Source organism: Artemia franciscana, chromosome 19 (assembly GCF_032884065.1).
Source record: "Artemia franciscana chromosome 19, ASM3288406v1, whole genome shotgun sequence".
Classification (NCBI taxonomy): Eukaryota; Metazoa; Arthropoda; class Branchiopoda; order Anostraca; family Artemiidae; genus Artemia; species Artemia franciscana.
The window spans coordinates 33959907-33980624 of NC_088881.1; the positions used below are offsets into that span (position 1 = coordinate 33959907).

Below are 20718 nucleotides of genomic sequence, written 5' to 3' on the forward strand. Positions count from 1 at the left end.
TGATCTGTAGTATTCTGACGCTTGAAAAATTATTTGACTATTTTTGCTCATTCTTGGCTTAATGGAGCTCTTTACCTTTCTTTGAAAAACTTGTCTTGTGGAAAAAGTTTTTTAAATTAATAATAATAAAATATTGTACTGGTATGTTAATAAATTGAGAGAGAGTAGGCAATCCGGAACTGTCCCAGTTAAAGGAACGGGACTCCAATTAGTGAGAAGGAAAGAGTTAAAGAGAAATGGGCAAAACATTTTCGATCTGTGCTAAACCGGGATAGAGTTGCAGGAAAATATGTAGAGGAAACTGAAAAGGTTTGTTATACCTTGGATGTGAGGGAAGATTTGTTTTATGAGGAAGAATAAGCAACTGTGCTAAAAAGATTATAAATGATGAGGGCCCAGGTGCTGATAGTGTGGTAAATGAGTTTCTTAAATATCGTGGCTCTGAGAATAGAAATAAGTTACTGAAGATTTTGACATTGATCTTTGAAAAAATAGTATCTTTGAAAAAGTACCTACTGATTTTAGGAAAATCCTAATTAAACCACTGTATAAGAAAGGTGATAAGGGTGATTGTGATAGGCCTAATTATAGAGGCATTAGAAAGGTCTCTATACGTAGCAAATCACCAAGTAAAATGATACTTTTTAGACCGAGAGCTGCTGTGAACAAAGCTATAAGAGAAGAACAGTGTGGTTTTAGAAAGGGTAGAGGATGTGTCGACCAAATTTTCAATCTAAGGTTATTAATTGAGAAGTGCTTGAGTTAGCAAAAACCTTTGGTTCTCACTTTTATAGATTATGAGCAAGCGTTCGATTCTGTTGGTAGAAGAGCTTTAGCCAAGGTCTTATCCTTGTATGGTATGCCAGAAAATATACTAAAGTGATTGGTGCTGTGTGCGGCAACAACACTGTTGCGGTTAAGGTAGAAAATGAGGTTAGCAGCTGGTTTCGTATTACATTAGGAGTAAAGCAGGGTTCTATTCGATCCCCCTTTTCCTTTAAATGAGCCATTTTGACGGACTTCGTCTTAAGGAGCACAGGAGCAATGGCAGAACACAAAATCAAATGCAAACTTTCCTAAACTTAGATTATGCTGATGATTTAAGCATTCTAGATGAAAGTGTGAGCAAAATGAATGAGCTTTTTGAGGTTTTGCGAGTTTCGGGTGCTAGAATAGGTTTGAAAATTAGTGTTAAGATGACTAAGTCGCTAAGGCTAGGAACAAGTGAAGATGAAAAGGTGATCTTGGGTAACGAAAAGATTTATTAGGTGGAAAGCTTCACTTACCCTGGTAATATTATTAGTAAAGACGGTGGGAGCAGTGAAAACGGTAAAATTAGAATAGCCAAGGTTCAGGGTGTTTTTTCACAGTTGAAAAAATGTTTGGAAAAGTTTTAAAAAAAAGGAAGATCAGGAATATAAGTCTGCAAACCAAGATTAGAATATTGGAAGCTATAGTGATGACAGTTTCCAGATATGGTTCTGACGCATAGGTAATCTGAAAGGCGGATGATGGTTTGCTAGATGTTTTCCAGAAAAATTGCCTATGGGTTGTTCTGAGTACCCGGCTGACTGACCGTATTTCAAACAGTAGTGTGTACGAAAAGTGTGGTTCAATCCCACTTTCTAGGGCTATAACGAGAGAAAGGTTAAGATGGCTAAGGCACGTTCTGCGGATGTGGGATGACATATTGCTGAAGATTGTACTTTTTGGCCAACCGTTTATGGCTATACGTAAAGCAGGTATTTCGATTGGGAAATACGGGGAGGAAATATGTCATAAAGAAAGATTTAAAGTAAATAAGAAATTCCTGGGACGGTGCAAAGAGGGGTTTTGAATAGATCGGGATTGAGGAGGAGCGTGCGTAGCTGTGTTGGCCTCAGGTGGTTTGGTGCTGCTAGTAGTTATTAGTAGTAGTAACGATAACTTACAGGTGACTCTGTCTTCACAGGCGGCGTGTCTGTCGTGGATGCATTCAATACCACCTTTGATACTTTCGTCTTCATCTTTTTATTAGTTTGATCCATATATTTTCTAACGATTTTCAGTTGAACATTCGAGTGCTCAAGCACTAGCTGTGGGAAAGATTTGAGTATTTCGCCAATGAGTTTCTTAGGAATATTAATTTCTAATGGAGCTTCTGGTAATTCTTTTGACATCAGGACCTCGTGATTCTCGTTATAAACTGTAATGACGGAGGAATGTGGAGATTTCCCTTGAATAATTGTAACTTCCAATTCTTTAGCAGCCAGTGGAGTTTTAGGTTGAACTCTTTCTTTGGATTTTTCAGCCTAAATGAAAACAATATACATTAATACATTTAAATTAAAACAAATTAATCCATAAAATTAATTAGCTAATTGAATATGTACATAAATTAATTTCTAATTCATAATAAATGAGCTAATAGGATATAGTAAGTTAAAAGGACACATCTGAACTCTCTGCCAATCTGGCCTAACAACAGCTATCTATCCTTGCAGTATGGAGTTACTAGTCCAGTGTCCACAGTGCAGAAAAGAAACAAGAGGTATTCGAGGCAGATTATTGGTGAAGGCACCCCTGAAACCTTCGTTGATAATATGTCTGGTCTTACATATTCGTATTTTGTATTTTTGTATTTTTATTTTGTATCTTTGTATTTTTTTTTGTATTTTGTATTTTGTTTTGTATATTTTTGCATTTGTAATTTTTTCCTTTTTTGTCCGTTCTTCTTTGTTTTAGTTTTGTTTGTATTTATCAAAATTCACTTGTCTATTTCCCTTTTCTTTCTTTATACTCCATCAGTGTTGTATTTTATATATACGATGGACAATAAATTGATACATGCAAACATACATATTTAGATATTTAATAGGACACATTAAGTAAATCTATACATAATTAAAAGAGCCTTAGTAAGCTACTATACGAAATAATTCAAGTTTTCCTTGGGGAAAAGAAAGCATCACTTTTTCAACGAAAAGTAAAGACCAAATTTTAACTTTTTTGTCTTTTTTTAAATAAATTTTATTTTCAATTTTAACAAAGAGCTAATTTTAATTTATAAAAAGAGACCAGGGTTATTTGTTACAGTTTAAAAAAGTTTGGAAGATAAGTTTGGGTAGCAAAATTAGAATATTATAAACAACGGTGATGACAGTGTCCATGTATGGTTCTGAAAAGTGGCGGTTCGAAAGACAGAGGAGGATTTCTTTTATGTTTTGCAGGGTAATTTTCTACTCATAGTTTTGGGTGCCCATTTGACTGACCGTATTTTAAACAGTAAGCTATACGAAAAAAAAAGTAATTCTGTTCTGCTTTCTAGGGCTATAATAAGAGAAATGTTGAGATGGCTAGGGTACGGGGTTTGAAGTGAGAAGAGGTCGTATAGAAAGATTTAAAGGAACTTCTAAGGAGGGTGTAAAAAGGGAAGCTTCGAATGGATCCGAAGGCAGAAGGAGCATGTGCAGCTGTGGCCTCAGGCAACTTGGTGTTGCGGGGAGTTGCTATCAATAGTAATAGCATGCAAAGTTAATTAGTTTATCAAACGAACTGTAAGTAAAGAGCGAATCGGTCCAATACACCAAAACTCCAAAAAACGAAGCTTTGGTAACAATTGACGCGTAAAAAGAACAGGGTTTTATCCTGAACCAACGTCATTGTGCTTAATATTACCAATCAAGAGCTATGAGCCCAAGAATTTTTACCTCTTTATCGAAAAGGGGGAAAATGTCCTCAAAAAGTCGGGCGATCTTAATGAGAATGACACCAACAGGTTCAACATATCTAAGAGCCTTACTATAGAGATTTCAATTTTGTATATTTTGCCAGAAGAAGGATCATGGATACGAGTTTACCATTTCTTTACAGGGGCGATCATATCGAACCAATGGTCCGAGGAAATCGGGAGATGGCTCAATAGAATGGAAATCCAAAATTTTGGTGCCCTTTTTAAGTGACCGAAGGATTGAGGAGCAACAAAACCCTCCCACGCCCATTTTCCCCCAATGACATCCGATCAAAATTTTGAGGTGGCTGTTCGATTCAGCACAGTCAAAACATCTGACAGCAATGCCTTTGCAGATGACAAGAACCCATATAGTTCTTGGGGCTGTAAGTTGCAAAATTAGCCCGTTGTTCACATTAAATATTTGTTACCGGAAAATGTATGGATTTTTTTCGAGGGGGGAGTTTTAGGGGAAAATTCACAATTTGAAAAATGGTCAGAAATTAAATAATAACACTTTTATCGACTGAAAATAAGGAGCAATATCAAAAATTAAAACGAACAGAAATTATTCCGTAAATAAGAGGAACTATCTCTTACTCAGCCCTCACTCTTTGCACTAAAGTTTCACTTTCTGTCAGAGTTCTTGAAGAGAGACTGCAAATTCAAGGGCGGTCGAATTTGAGTTTTTAATGACTTTAGCGTAAAGAGCAAGGGTTGAGGATGGGGTAGCCCCCCTCTCAAATATGGAACAATTTTTCTTCGCTTTAAGTTTTTTCTATTTGTTTTCCATTGTTCCTTACTTTCAGTCGAAACAGCATGCTCCTTTTTTATTTAATAAACAAATGGTCCAAGTCTTCCTTGAGGAAAAGAAAACATCAGTTTTTCGACAAAAACTAAAGAGCAATCTTCAGCCTAAGCCGAACAAAACTAACTCATAAAGAAACATACTTAGAACAAAACCGACCTCTGGTTTGATTTGACTGTAAAATAAGCCTTACTCTCGGTTACCTGAATATGAACGAAGAATTGCAGCATAAAACGGAGACACTACCGCAAAGAGGTGCCGCGTTGTCGCGCCCAACCCCTTCTCCTACTTTCTTTAAATTTTCTTACATTTCACACTCTAAATTCATTTATTAATTTCCAAGTGCTAATGTTAAATCATCTCGGGTTAACCCTAAGCAATCCTTGAATGACCAGAGACAAGTTGAAAGAGATGCAAAACATCTGTATAATGAAACTGGTGAAAGAGAGCCAACCAACTATAGACACTAAAAATCCTTGTATACCTACATCTAGTTATAACACGTCCAATTTTCAACTAATTTCTCTATATGGCTAATTAGTAGTATCCCTTCCATGGTTTTAAGGAAACACATAGGGGATGTTTAAAAGGGGCTATTAGTCCCTCAAAACGTTATTACGCGCACCTGTGTAGTACGCAATACTATATCGCATCTGTAACGGTATAGTATACATACGTCATAGGGAGTGTGTGTTTTTTTTTCTTTGATCACTTATAAAACGTAAGGGTGTAGGGAGAAACCTTCAGAGCAAGCCAAATCAAGATTTTTAGGATTTTTACGTAATAGGCTTTGGTTGTTACCTAATAGTGTTTTAAAAGCCTAAAGGGGCACACTAGTCAAGATTTAAAAGTTAAATAATAGAGTACTTAAAAAAATCGACAGGGTCCCCACCAAGTCCGTATTTCCTTTGTTGTTATGATTAAAATCCGCAAGGGACAGGGCTTGTTTGCTTCATGATTTTTTTGGGGTTTACCTAATAGTTTCTTTAATTCTTTAAAAAAACCTAAGCAAAATCAGGATTTCTTTGCTTGTTATGTTAAAAAAAACCTTCAGGGGTCCCGCCCCAATCAAGATTCCATTCAAAAAACCTTCAGGGGTTCTCTCTCAAGTAGAGACATAGTCCTTAAGTCATCCCGATATTTTCATGCTTCTCAGCCATATTTTGTTAGATAACATGGGATTTTCGCCGCCATTTTCAATGTGGAGAATATCTAGAGAGAGTATTGATTTTTCCTATAAACAAAGGCTTCCTAGTATCCCGCAACTTCCAGGAAAACAAAAGCATCGTCCACTATTATTCTAACGCTAGCCGAGTGAATGTCTATTGTCTCTGGTGGCTGTAAAAACGGTTACTAGAAGAAGGTTCCCCATCAGTTTTCTATTAGATTTCGAAAATAACAAACCAACTTTTAAAAAAGGATATGTCTCAAAGATATCAACAGGCCCCTTTCTATACTCCTCTCTCCCCGCCAAAAAAAGGTGTGCATACCAAAACTTAACCTACTATAATTCTTTATATTAGATAAACACAAAAAGCCCCTCCTTCCTGCTATTACATGGTTCTCTCAGTGATAGAGTAACCCGATTTTCTCGCAAAATATACACTTTTTTCGTCCGTTATTTCAAAGCACTTTTCCGCTAATCGAAGCATATTCAAGCAGCTTGCTAAAAGGTATAAACAGGCACGCTGGGTTAAAGCCTTAATAACCCCTTTTTGTCATGCCCGGGCTTAATTTCTGCTGAACAGCTTCTCTTCTGATAATTGTGTAAAAGGGTTCTTAACAGCCGGCAAATTTGAACACTATAATATTGCATGTGAATTACAGATTGACGAGTTATGGTTAAACATAATCCTTGATTATAGTGTGAAATGCTCCGAAAAAATGTTAACTAGCGTACTTTTTTGGCAATATTATCGAATTATTTGAGAGCCCACTTCCTCCCCTAATAGGGTTCAGCTGTAACCCTGAAGCTTACTGATTCTATGGCTTTTTCCTCTAAGGTGATCTATTATACCTATTTCTCATAAAATTTCAGTTTATCTACATGTCACTATCTTGAAAAAGTGGACTTAGATTAGGGAAATGGGGAGGGGGACAATAGACTTGTCCTAGGATGGCATTTTGAAGCATGTATCAGGCTTATTTTATCGCTCTTTAAGAAAAACAAGAGCTAAGAACTCACTTGTGACAAGAGATCGGATCCAGTCCGGTTATGTCAATCACGCATCTAGAACTTGTGCTTGTTCTCGAACTCACCAAAGCACTAGAAATCCCCCCCACTCCCCCAAAGAGATAAGATCTGGTCCGGTTATGGCAATAACAAATATAGAACTTGTGCTTATTCTTCCCATCAAGTTTCACCTCGATCTCTCCACTCTAAGCGATTCCCAAAATTTCCAGTTTCTAAGATTTCCATTTCCCCCTCCACCTCCAATGTCCCCGGATCCAACTCGAAGTAAAAATGGAGCATCTGAGACATGACATCTTCCTATATATCAAGTTTAATTAAGATCCAATCACCCATTCGTGAGATGAACATACCTAATTTCTCACAATTACACTTATCTCCAGCCCCTCCCAGATGGTCGAATCGGGGAAAAATGGTTATCAAGTCAATTTGTGCAGTTCCCTGATGCGCCTACCAATTTTCATCGTCCTAGCACGTCTAGAAGCACCAAACTCGTTAAAGCACAGGAAATCCCCCCAACTCTCCCAAAGAGAGCAGATCCTGTCCAGTTATGTAAATCATGTATCTAAAACTTGTACTCATTCTTCCCATCAAGTTTCATCCTGATCTCTCCACTCTAAGCGCTTTCCACGATTTCCAGTTTCCCCCTCCAACTCCCCCCAACGTCACCGGATCCGGTCAAAATTTAAAATAAGAGCTCTGATACATAAGGTCCTTCTAAATATTAAAATTCATTAAGATCTTAAACGCCGTTCATAAGTTAAAAATGCCTCATTTTTTAATTTTTCCGAACTAACCATCCTTCCACTCCCCCCAGATGATCGAATTAGGGAAGCGACTATTTCTAATTTAATTTGGTTCAGTAATTGATAAGCCTGCCGACTTTCATCGTCCTAGCTTATCTGGAAGTGCCCGAACTAGCAAAACTGGGGCCGACAGACAGACTGACGGACAGAAATTGTGATCGCTCTACGTCACTTAGTCAATAATAAGTGCTATAAAACTGTTGATCAATGTACTCGAATCCAAACGAAACTCCGTGTTCTCAATTATGATCTGAATTTAAAATTCTAGGCCTAGAATTGAAGTATTAAAATTCTCAGACGGGTAAACAATGGCATTTTTTTCAAAGCCTTTACTTTGAAAAAGCTTCACGTGAAAACACCTTCTAAACTTAAAAACATGCATATAAAGTTGCCAATTTAAGTTAGACAGGGAAGGTTTCTGAAAATGATAAAGACGGGGAGAAAGTAATTTGGTACCAGGGCATTTTTCAGAATGTTCTTCTATTGTATTTAAACGAACTTGTATAAAACTATTACATAAAAGTTTTCTTTTACTATATGGTAGCAAGAATAAAAGCAAAAGAATTAATTGAGGAATAAAAAATACTTTGGTAGATTATTTAGAGGGCTATTTTTGAAACGTATTTTTAAGGAGCATTTAAAGAATGGGGTTACAGTATTTACAATGTGACACAGAATATGAAGAGATGAACTTAAAGATAAAAAGGGAACGATATATTAAGTTAGGGCGCCGAAAACTGAATCAGTGAAAGACTGGGCATGCCTTCTCTATGAGCCTGCCAGTGAACCCGACGCAATTGGAAATTTATATTTCCTAACCCACATATTAGTCGGGTTTTAAGTCGGTGAAGGAGGCAAACGTCACGCTACTATTGTCCAAGGTGTCTGTCTAGATTCTATATGGAATTAAAATTACAACATCACTTGAGGCACTGCAAGCGTCATGGATACCAGTCCGTGAAGAGGGTTTCGGTTAATAATGCCATTTTACGGTTTAAGAGTTTCCAGAATTCGCTCTTGCAGAGCGACTAGTTGGTGTTAGACATCAAGGAAAAACTCATGGACGTCTGCGACCCGTCAATCTCGAATGGTGTTAAGGAAAATAGAGTCATTAAAGTCTTTTATGTCAATGCGCACAGAGACTCAAGTAACACCGTGCAAATGGTAGACGTATTTGAGACATTGAGTGGGGGAGATTTTGTAGGGCACAGCTAAGGTTGCACTTGCTAAAACTTCTAATAAGCCAATTTCGCGAGTGCACAACGTAAATCATCTAATAAATGTGCCACCAAAGAAAGAGTTGGCAATTAAAAATAAAGATACGTGTTGGGTGTATAAGAAAAAATCTGTTGACGGTAGTGGGGATATGGCAATCCACGACCAAGATCACTTATGTAATCCTATTTTATCGGGAGAGAGTAACTTCAGTGGGGCGGCACACACTTTCATATAACATCATATCCAAATCATCTGAGAAGTTGCTGCTCTTAGAATTCAAACGGACAACAATTGAAAATAATAATAAGTATTTGAATAAAATCCGTTTTTTAGTTGCCTATAGTTTCTTCCCCAGATCCCTTAGTCAACTTATTCAAGTACAGAAAGCGATTAATTTAGCAGCTTCTCCCTCCTCAAAAAGTGTTTCCAGATGACGAAATGTATGATTTATTAACTTGTAAGGGATTATACCCGTATGGGTACAACAACTCAATCTCGAGGTTATGTGAAGAGATATTACCGCCCATCGAAGTATTTTATGATTCACTTCACGATCGTCAATGCACTACTGCCGACTATGAATTTGCAAAAAATATCTGCTAAGGAAGGGTGTAACGATGGGATGGATTATTGGATAATGTACCTGGCAAGTGACGTATTGATGTTGTTGGACCGTCCATAAAAACACGGATAGAATTTACGAAAAATTTGGGCTGGATTTGGGGTTTTATTTTTCAACTCCTCATGTGCTCCAAATTTCCCTGTTAAGGACAATGTACCACAAGAATGGTTTTCGAAATTGATGGTGAAATACCAATGGAACTTCATGACTCAGTAAAGGACATTGTTTTCCCGTACATAACTAGACCGGTACCTAGGGATTCATGGAGTCCCTATAATTTATCTTTGGTAGAGGATGGGGGTATGCACTGGATATCTTCAAAACAACAGCTTATTGCTGATCTTCATCCGAAACAGAATATTGTCGTACATCAAATTCTTTTGCGATGGATGCTAGCCATCGATTTCAAGGTAAAAAAGATTCAAAGAGCCCTCCAATTCGATTAAAAGGCATATAAGAAGAAGTTTATTGGTACATTTATCAGTAAAGATCTGAGGCGAAAAAGAAGGTTGAAAAAGATATCTTTTAAAATCATTTTAAATTCAGCCTTCGGTAAGATGTGCGAGAGAGTGCGCAATATGAGTCATTGCAAAAATATGACCGGCCCAAAAGAATGTGCCTGATTCATTGCGATCCGAATTTCACATTGCTCACGATCATAGATTCCAACAGGGTCCTTTTACATAGATAAAGGAAATGCAAAATAAAAGAAATACAAAATTAAAGAAAAATATTGCTGCTGGTAGTGCTATATTATAAATTTCAAAGAAACTAATGTTGCAATTTTATTACAATGTGTGTAAGCTCCAATGGCCGGGGTAGGAACAGGTTCAACTGAATTATGGAGACTCTGATTCACTCCTACTAAAAGTTAAAACAGACAATCTGTTGAACGATTTGGAAATGCTATGCACATTAGCTCTCGAATGGATTTTACCAATTAGGATGAATCAATTTACCCGGATCTAGTGAAGCGCCAGGCCCAACAAAAGTTATTATTTTTAAAATCTGAGACAGGGATCTACTTGATATCCAAAGGTGTGCTTGCAGGTCCGAAGCTGTGCATTGTGAAAACGCACAATGAGTATACCGAAAAGTCTGCAAGGGGGTGCCTACACACTATGGAAATGAAAGTTCCCATATGAGTGTTTGTAGGAACTGTGTAGAAAATATTTTGGTTCCAAAAGCAAGTTCCATGGCCATTCACTCTCTAAAATTTAGAAACTACACAGAAACTACAAAGTAGAAACTACATGAGTCGAAAAAATGCCACATTGGGCAAAGCGGATAAAATCTATTAATGCAAAGACGTTTGAAGGTGCTACCTGACAATCATTATCTTACTTCAGATCGAAGCGTATGTGCAGATACAGTCGGCGTCTCAGTCTGGAGAAAGATCAATAGTTGGTGGGAGAGAGAAGAGGTCACTGATATTTTTGACAAAGAAATTACCGTATATCTATCCTCGTGAATAGCAAAAAAGATCATAAGTTGCCATCATAAAACTGAAGACAGTTTTAGGTAATTCAAAACCACGACTTAGGAAGGTTATACTCATACATGATATTGACAATGAATTAATTAATCTCCTATATGAGCCTTGTTTAAATTTAATTGAAGGCAAAGTTCAACTGCCAGGAGGTATTAGGCAACAAACAAAGCAACATCGTTCACTTGCACGTGCCCTAGCTTACAAAAAGAAAGGAAAATATTTTAAAAGAAAAAGGCTCGTTTAAGCGGGTAGTAGTTTCAATAACCGCGGGACTGTTGTTACTGCCAATAGCTACGAGACTTGTAAACAATGTTCTCTAGCTGGCTAAGCCCTACGAATTAACGCCATTGGAACTTGCTCTTTCACCAAAAGAGCACTTTGAAGATAATATTGATAAATTTTAAAGTTACTGGCATTAACAAAAGACTTGTTACTATTGAGAAAAACCTTTTTCTATTCAGAAAAAACTTACTAATCTAAAAAAAAAATAACAGTTACTTAACAGTTTCTTACTTAACAGTAAGAAAAAGTTTTGTGAGCATTAAGACAAACTTGTTACTATTAAGAAAAAAACTTATTAGTATTAATAAAAAACTTTTTGCTATCAAGAAAAATGATTTATACCAAAAACAAAACGTTATTATTACTCGTTGATATAAGATAGAATTTGTTACCATTAAGAAAAACTTGTTACCATAAAGAAAAAACTTTTACCGTTATGAAAAAAGCGTTAGTGCTCGTAGAAAAACATTGGTGATATTACTAAGAAAAATTTTGTTAGTGTTAAGTAAAAAAATTGTTGCTATAAAGAAAAACCAGGTTACTATTAGAAATAATTTGTTCGTATTAGGTAAAACATAATATAAGTAAGAGACAAACTTGTTACTATTAATAAAAAACTTGTTGCTATTCAGAAAAATGTTTTTATTATGCATAATGTTATTATTACTAGTTACTATTTGAAAATAAAATTTTAACATCAAGAAAAACATGTTACTATAAAAAAAAAACTTGTACTATTATGAGAAAAATTATTACTATTATGAAAAATTTTTTTGCATTAAGCTGTTGCAATTAAGAAAAATCCTTTTATCAAGAACAAAATGTTATTATTACTCGTTACTATTAGAAAAAAATTTTTAGCATTAAGAAAAATATGTTGCTATTAAGAAAAAACGTATTATTATTATGAAAAATAGTATCAATAAAAGAAACTTGTTGCTATTAAGAAAAATGTTTTTATCAAGAGAAAATGTTATTATTACTCGTTGCTATTAAGAAAAAATTATTAGTATTAAAAAAAAAACGTGTTACCATTACAAAACTTTTACTATTATGAAAACAATTGTTACTATTAAAAACAAATTTTAATTTCATGGAAATTGTTGTTAGTATTAAGAAAAAACTTGTTATTATTTAGAAAAAACTTTGTTACTATTAGAAAAAAGTGTTAACGTTAATGAAACAAATTTAGTATTAAGAAAAGTTTGTTGCTATTAAAAAAACCTTTTTACTATTAGAATAAAATGGCTAGTTTTATTAAAAATTTGCAACCATTAAGAAGAACTTCTACTATTCAGAAAAAACTAGTTAATCTTAAAAAGAACATCTTAGCATTAAGAAAAAAATTGTTAGCATTAACAAAACTTGTTACTATTCAGAAAAACTTTTTACTAGTAGAAAAATTTGTTAGTATTAAGAGAGAATTTATTGGTATTACTAAAAATTTCCCTACCGTAGTGTTTTATCTGTAATAGTTTATCTTGTTATTTATTATGCAAATAAAAGTAAAAAACTAAAAATTGCTATTAAGAAATACCCTGTTACTATTAGAAAAATTTGTTAGTTTTAAGAAAAAGGTTTTTTTTTATCAAGAACAAAGTGTTATTATTACTCGATACTGTTAGAAATTTTTTTTTTTGCATTGAGAAAAAATTTGTTAGTATTAAGAAAATGAACTTTTTTGCTATTAAGAAAAATGTTTTTAGTAAGAACAAAGGGTTATTACTAATTGTTACTTTTTGAAAAATTTGTTAGCATTAAGAAAAAAATTTTACCATTAAGAAAACTTTTACTATTCAGAAAAACTTCCTAACCTTAAGAAAACTTATTAGTATTAAGACAAATTTGGTTAGTATTAAGAAAAACTTGTTACCATTCAGAAAAATGTTTTCATCAAGAACAAAATGTTATTATTACTCTTTACTGTTTTAAAAAAAATTGTTAGTAACAAGAAAAACTTGTTACCATTAAGAAAATACTTCTATTATTCAGATAAAACTTGCTAATCTTAAGCAAAATTTGTTACCCTTAAGAAAAACTTTTACTAATACGTAAAAACTTATTACTGTGGCAATTGAAAATTAAGACTAGTGGAAACAATATGAAACTGGTCGTCCCGCAGACAATCAAGAATCAACGACTTTCATTTTTCGATGTCGTGGATATACTTACACTTCTTAGCATTTATGGTGATAATCCTCGATTGAACAACTTTCTAGTTGAACTCTTTTCTACCTGCACAACATAAATTTCATAATCCTCGATTGAATACTCTTTTCTAGAGGTGATAATCCTATAGTTGAGGTTGAGGTGATAATCCTCTAGTTGAGGAACTAGAGGTGATAATCCTCTAGTTGAAAATACTCTTTTCTACCTGCACAACATAAATTTCATAATCCTCGATTGAATACTCTTTTCTAGAGGTGATAATCCTCTAGTTGAGGTTGAGGTGATAATCCTCTAGTTGAGGAACTAGAGGTGATAATTCTCTAGTTGAAAATACTCTTTTCTACCTGCACAACATAAATTTCAGTGCTCTAAGAGTGAAATGCTTTGAAAATGGTTGTGGATTTGTTTATTAATAAATTTTGTATGTACAAAAACTCTGTCCTATAGATTTCTTCTTCTACGTACAGGTAACCGTCGTTAACGATAAGCAGCGGCAGCTCGTCAGGGTTCAACTTGCATTCATCTTGGCATGCGAAGTTCAGGTCACACTTTCAACAATATAATGTAACTTTCATTTTTATTATATCTCTGCGTAAAGTCAATAATACTATTCTGACGCACATTTTAAAATTTGCATGCTTGAATTTGGTTATTTGAAGCAATGCCACATACAATATTCTCATATGAAGAATCACTTTCTGTTAGAGCCAAATACAAGTCAGTAGGTTTATAATCATACCAGTCAATATCTTTACAAAGATGTCGCAAAAACCAGACTCTCTCATTATTCCATCAATTGAAGCGTAGATCAGGTTCTTCTTCCCAAAACAATTTAAAACCACGACTTTACAAGTCTCTTAAAACTAAACTGATATCATGTTTAGGTTTTTTGTAGTCACGCCAGGGTAAGCATTTTCCCATTGATCATATTTATCATAGTGACAGTTGGATAGGAAACTTCTAATGTGAGAACCAAAGGTCTCTTCAAGACAGGAACTACAGTATTCAATTTGCATTGTGTATCCTCTATGCAATTTACATGGATTTCATAAACTACATCTTTCATTACAGTCAGCCACAATTGTAAAATAAAAACTTGAAAATTTAAACTTATACTTGAAAAATCGGGTAATTCCATTGTCAACTGAAATAGAACATATATTCTTTGTTTTCATTAAATAGTACCAAGGTGAAGGAAATATGAAGGTAGTTGTGTTTGCTTGTTTCTGTAATCTGTTTAATTAATTACAATTCATTTAGTTATTGACAATGTATTTAACAACATTCGAGAAACAACTTAGTCAACATGACTTTAATCTAGTAACATCAAAATGACCTGATTTTAATAATGATAATGGCGTGACTTTAACAATTAAACAAAGTGACCTTCATCAATTCAGTTTCTAGGGCTAAGTTGCGTCCGAATTATTTATTTTGAAATATAATATTTATATATTACAAATAAATGAGAGACAAAACACTGTGACTTGACAGACCGGACCCCAAGTAGCTTTGGGCAGTAACTAGTCTTCCAGAACAAATAGACATATTAAGGTAAAATATAAATAAACTATTATAATAGTTACCGCTGGCTTTTCACATACCTGCGATTCCTCAGTAGCAAGGGGATATGTACAGTCTGGATCGATGAAAGAAGACTGGCAATACTCTTGGCTCTCATTTGCAGCTGCAGTAGATGCATTAAGAGAAGCCAAATATCTGTTCTGAGTAGCTTGGCTGAAGTCCAGAATTTTTGGAGTAAAAACTGGGGCCTTGAATATAAATATATATAATCTTAAAAACAGCGCACAAGTCTAGTGGTATACTTCAGCTCTGACTATAAAAAAGTAAGAATAAAAAAAATAAAATAAAGCCACCTTAAACTAGCTTATCATGAAAAATGAAAAAAAGAATTGGAACTCTTGCCCTGTAGATTTTGTTTTCAGATAGTTTTTCAGCAACCTCTGAAACCGACATTTATCCGAACACTCCCAGATTTTCCCTGAAAATGAGTTCAAAATGTTTTCCCAGCACAACGAAAACTACAACAGGTTGCCATCCGGGGAAAAACAAACTTGATTTTACCAATTTTATGGTTGATTTAGTGATTTTTTTAATAATCCAGTGCTTTACGTGCTAATTTAGTAATTTAGACAATATGAAAAATCTCTAGAAATAGGGGGTAAATCATAAGGGATGGCAACCCTGCATTGAAAAAAACACAAAAAACCTGGTCCATGACTTATCGGATAATTATGGTAACGGGAAATCCCTGAAGATTCAGAGGGGACTTACCAGTAGTGATTCCCCTCTGCTTTTGACGACAGCCCTATCCCATCATTCCAAGACAACCCTGTCCCTGCTTGCATCCCTATCCCTTCATTCCCACGACGGCCAGCGAGGCATGTTACGTAATAGGGAATTTTGTCAAAGAGACGCAGGTGTCAGTAACGAAATAGGGTTTGTTTGCTTGTTACATAATAGGGTTTGGGGTATTACATAATAGGACATTTTAGAGACCTTAGTCAAACTGTGAAGTTTTGCTTGTAGCTGAGGGGGACACGCACGCGGGTATTACGTAATAACGGGTCACACGTGGGATGTGAAGCAATCTTACGCGGATTATAGATTTGTTGAGCGTCAGGTTGTCTTACGTGACTTCGGTACATTTATTGGGAATGATGTAATGGCAGCGCGCAATTGGGTATTACGCAATGACGATAATACGTGGGATGTTTCATAGTATTTTAAGAAATTTTATTTTCTTCGGGATTTCATTTTCTTTCAAGGCGTTCTTCTCAGGGAACCTTTATTAACTATAGGTTTATTGTCCACATTAGGATTTGGAAGGGATTCCTCCTCAATGGAACGGAGCGCTAACCAGTTTGAACACAAAAAGCTTTCTAATATTTTAATTCGGCTAATACGTTACACATGATAGCCTAATGCACGCAAAGAGAACATCCTTTTTTGCGCATAATAGAATGATAAAATGTATTGTGTGTTCCCATGTGATTTGCAATAACTGTATGTACCAGCCCCGATGACGACCTTCTGACGCAAATTATCATACCTATTCAACCCTTTCCCCTCAAAATTAAACTTATAAAACTAAAAAATGACCCTTATTTTTATTTGAGCTTGTTACTTGCTGATTTTTGTTCATGAAACTTGTTACATGTTGATTTTTCTCTTCTTGAAACTTGTACACTGATTTTTCTCTTCGTGAAACTGATTTTGTTCCTGGAAGTTATTGCAAGCTGATTTTTGTTCGTGAAGCTTGTTTAATGTTCATTTTTTCTTCGTGAAACTTGTACATTGATTTTTCTCCTTGTGAAACTGATTTTACACATGAACTAGTGGCGTGTTGATTCTTTATTGGCGGAACTTGTTGCGTGCTGACTTGTGTTCGTGAAACTAGTTGCATGTCTATTCTTATCTTCATGAAACTTGAACATTGATTTTTCTCCTCACAACACTGGTTTTGTTAATGGAACTTCTTGCGTGTTGATTTTTGCTCGTGAAACTTGTTGCTTCATGATTTTTCTCTTCGTGAAGATTGTACATTGATTTTTCTCCTCACAAAACTGATTTTTGTTTGCGGATCTTATTGCGTGCTGTTTTTTAACTGTAAAATTTGTAGCATATTAATTTTTTTCTTTGTGAAATTTGTGCATTGATTTTTCTCCTCGTGAAACTGATTTTGTTCCTGGCACGCAACAAGTTCCATGAACAAAATCAGTTTCGTGAGGAGAAAAATCAGTGGAAAAGCTTCAGAAAAAATCAAAATATAAAAAGTTTCACGAACAAAAATCAGCAGGCCACAAGTTGTTCCATGAACAAGATCAGTTTCGCAAGGAGAAAACCAATGAACAAGTTTCACGAAGACGAAAATCAAGTTAAGACTAGTTACACAAACAAAATCAGCACACAAAAAGCTCCATGATCCAAAAATCAACACTCAACAGGTTCCATGGAAAAAATCCGTTTCACGAAGAAAAAATAAATGTACAAGTTTCGCGAAGAAAAAATCAACATGAAACATGTTTCACGATCAAAAATCAGAACGCTGGAAGTTCCACGAAGAAAATCTACAAGCAATAAGTCCTCTGAATAAAATCAGCATTCAATAATTTCCACGAACAGAATTAGTTTCACAAAGAGAAAGATCAATATACAAGTTTCACGAAGAGAAAAATTGCCATGCAACAAGTTTCGCGAACGAAAATTAGCACGCAACTAGTTCAAATAAAAGCAATAGTCATCTTTTAGTTTATAAATTTATTTTGGAGCGGAAAAGATGGGAAAACCCTTAGGTGTGATAATGTGCACTAGAAGGGTGTCATCAGGGCTGGTACATAGTTCCACGCTGGCCTCAATTGCAACGAGTCATCAGGAGAAACCCTAATGGGAAATTGTTTCATTAAGTTTAAAAGATCGATTCTAGTGTACGCTAGAGGGTGACACGTGTCAGCCATTAAGTGTCACAGGCTGGTAATTGCAATGGAACGTGAAAATCTAGTAATGAAATTTCAAGTTTCCACTATTCAAATAAAAACAATGGTCATTTGTTAGTTTATAAATTTATAAATCTATTGATGTGGGGAAAAGGTTGAAAACCCCTTAGGTGTGATAATGTGCCCGAGAAAGGTGTCATTGGAGGCTGGTACATTGTTCCAAGCTGAGTCTCAATTGCTAGGAGTCATCAGAAAAAAACACTAAGGGGGAGTTTTCATTAGGGTTAAACACACGATTCTAGTGTAAACGAATATATTTGCAGGAAAATGCCCAAAATATATCGTATATGTGATAATGCTTGCTATATAGCGAGGGGTGTCAGCAATCGATTGTCACAGGCTGGAAATTCCCATGGAACATCACAATCTAGCAACGACATGATATGTTTCTGCAGTTCAAATAAAAACAATGGTCATTTTTAGTTTAAAAAATTTATTTTTCAGGGGAAAATATTGAAAAATCAATTAGGCGCGATAATGAGAGCCAGAAGGGTGTCATCGGGGGGCTGGCACATTGTGCCACGTTGGCCTCATTTGCTAGGAGTCATGAGGAGAAACGCTAATGGGGATTTTTTCATTAAGCTGAAACGATCGATTCTAGCGGAAACGAATATTTTTGCAGAAAAATGCCTGAAAAATGCCATATGTGTGATAATGGTTGCTAGAGGGTGTCGTTTGTCAGTCATTGAGTGTCAAGGGCTTGGATTTGTCATGGAACATCACAGTCTAGCAATGAAATGGCATGCTTCCACTGTTCAAATAAAAACAATACGCTCTGAGGGAAAAAAGGTTAAAAAACCCCTTAGGTGTGATAACGTGGTCCAGAAGAGCTTCATCGGGTGCTGGTTCAATATGCTACGCTGATCTCAATTGCTAGGAGTCATCAGAAGAAAAGCTAATGGGGATTTTTTTTTTCAAGTTTAAACGATCGATTTTCGTGTAAACGAATATTTTTGCAGAAAAATGCCTGAAAAATTTCAAATGTGTGATATTGCTTGCTAGAGAGTACCGTATGTATAGGCATTGGGTGTCGCAGGCTTGGAATTGCCATGGAATATCAAAATCTAACAATTAAATGGGAGATTTTCGCTGTTGAAACAAAAAACAATCGTCGTTTTAGTTTATAAATTTATTTTAAGGGATAAGCTTGAAAAACCCTAAAGTGTGATAATGTGCGCCAGAAGGATGCAATCGCAGGACTGGTGTCCCACACTGGCTTCAATTGCTAGGATTCATTAAAAAAAAATAATGCTTTTTCATTAAGTTTAAAACGATCAATTCTAGTGCAAACGAATAATTTTACAGAAGAATACCTGAAAAATGTCATATGTGTGAATAAGACTCTATTAGTAAAAAATGTGCAAGGACAAATCCTCCAATATTATCTGACAAAATTCTTTAAAGCATTACTTAATCTACAGGTACAAATCAAATGTAAGCAAATTTCACGAATCGATTTTTGTTGAATCGATTCAACAGAATCGAACGCTTGCTCATAATCTATAAAACTGAGGACCAACGGTATTTGACAACTAAGGCACTTCTCAGTTATTAAACTAAGAGTAAAAATTTGGTTCTTTGACCCTCTGCGTGTCAATTATTGCAATCATATGGGAACGCGCAATACATTTAGTCATTGTAGTATGCGCGAACAGGGGGTTCTTCTTGCGTGCAATAGGCGATCATAAAGAATGTATTAGCCAAAACAAAACATTAAAAAGGGTTTCATGGTCCAACCGGTAAGCGCTCCATTTCATTGAGGGGGAATCACTTTCGAATCCTAATATGGACAAAAATTCTTCAGTTGAAAAAGGTTCCCTGAGAAAAAACGCCTAGAAAGAAAATAAAATCCTTGAAAAAAAAATACTTTGAAAAAAATTAATCCCGAAGAAAATAAAATATCCACGTGTGCACTGCCATTACATCATTCCCAATAAGTCTATGAAAATATAACAGTTCAAAATAGGGATGAAACCTTTTAATCGACAGTGAAATGGGATGTGATTGCGTCAAATCCCACGCGTGCACCGTTATTACGTAACACCCATGAGTGTGTCTCCCCTGCTACAAGCGGGACTTCCCCGCTTGACTAACAGTCTCTACCAAGTTCTCTTATGTAACACCCCTAACCTAAAGATTTTAGTACCTAAAGATTTTAGGAAAACCTTAATTAAACCACTGTATAAGAGAGGTGATAAGAGTGAGTGACGTAATTATCGAGGCATTAGTCTAGTCTCTGTAGGTAGCAAGTTACTTAGTAATATGGTACTTTATAGACTGAGATATGCTTTAGTCGAAGTTTTAAGAGAAGAACAGTGCGGTTTTAGAAAAGGTAGATGATGTGTCGAACAAATTTTTACTCTTAGTTTAATAACTGAGAAGTGCCTTAGTTGTCAAATACCTTTGGTCCTCAGTTTTATAAATTATGAGCAAGCGTTCGATTCTGTTGATAGACCAGCTTTAGCAAAGGTATCATCCTTGTATGGTATACGAGTGAAATAAATTAAAGTGATTACTGCTATGTTCGAGAATAATACTGCTGCGGCTAAGGTAGGAAATGAGGTTAGCAGCAGATTTTGTATTAAATTAGGAGTTAAGCAGGGTTGTGTTCGATCCCCTTTATATGGATCATTTTGATGGTCTTTGTCTTAAAGAGCACAGTAAAGGCAATAAGAGACCACGGAATCCAATGGGGAAGAAAAACTCTCCTGGACTTGGATTATACTGATGATCTAAGCATCCTAGATGAAAGTGTGAGCAAAATGAATGAACTTTTAGAGGTTTTACGAGTTCAGGGTGATAGAATAGGTTTGAAAATTAATATTAAGAAGACTAAATCACTAAAGCTAGGAATAAGTGAAGATGAAAAGGTGACATTGGATAACGAAAAGATTGACCAGGTAG

The 20718-nt window shown here is 35.3% G+C and overlaps 1 protein-coding gene across 1 annotated transcript in view; it reads right to left on the reverse strand.

Annotated features, from left to right (window-relative positions):
• The window catches only part of LOC136039595 (uncharacterized), a 210282-nt gene that overhangs the window by 50959 nt on the left and 138605 nt on the right, over nucleotides 1-20718 (reverse strand). Inside the window, exons 12-13 of the mRNA XM_065723457.1 lie at nucleotides 14902-15069; nucleotides 1932-2291 (exon numbers count right to left, since the gene is read on the reverse strand). Coding sequence (XP_065579529.1) covers nucleotides 1932-2291; nucleotides 14902-15069 — 528 coding nt within the window. The remainder of the gene's footprint in view (nucleotides 1-1931; nucleotides 2292-14901; nucleotides 15070-20718) is intronic.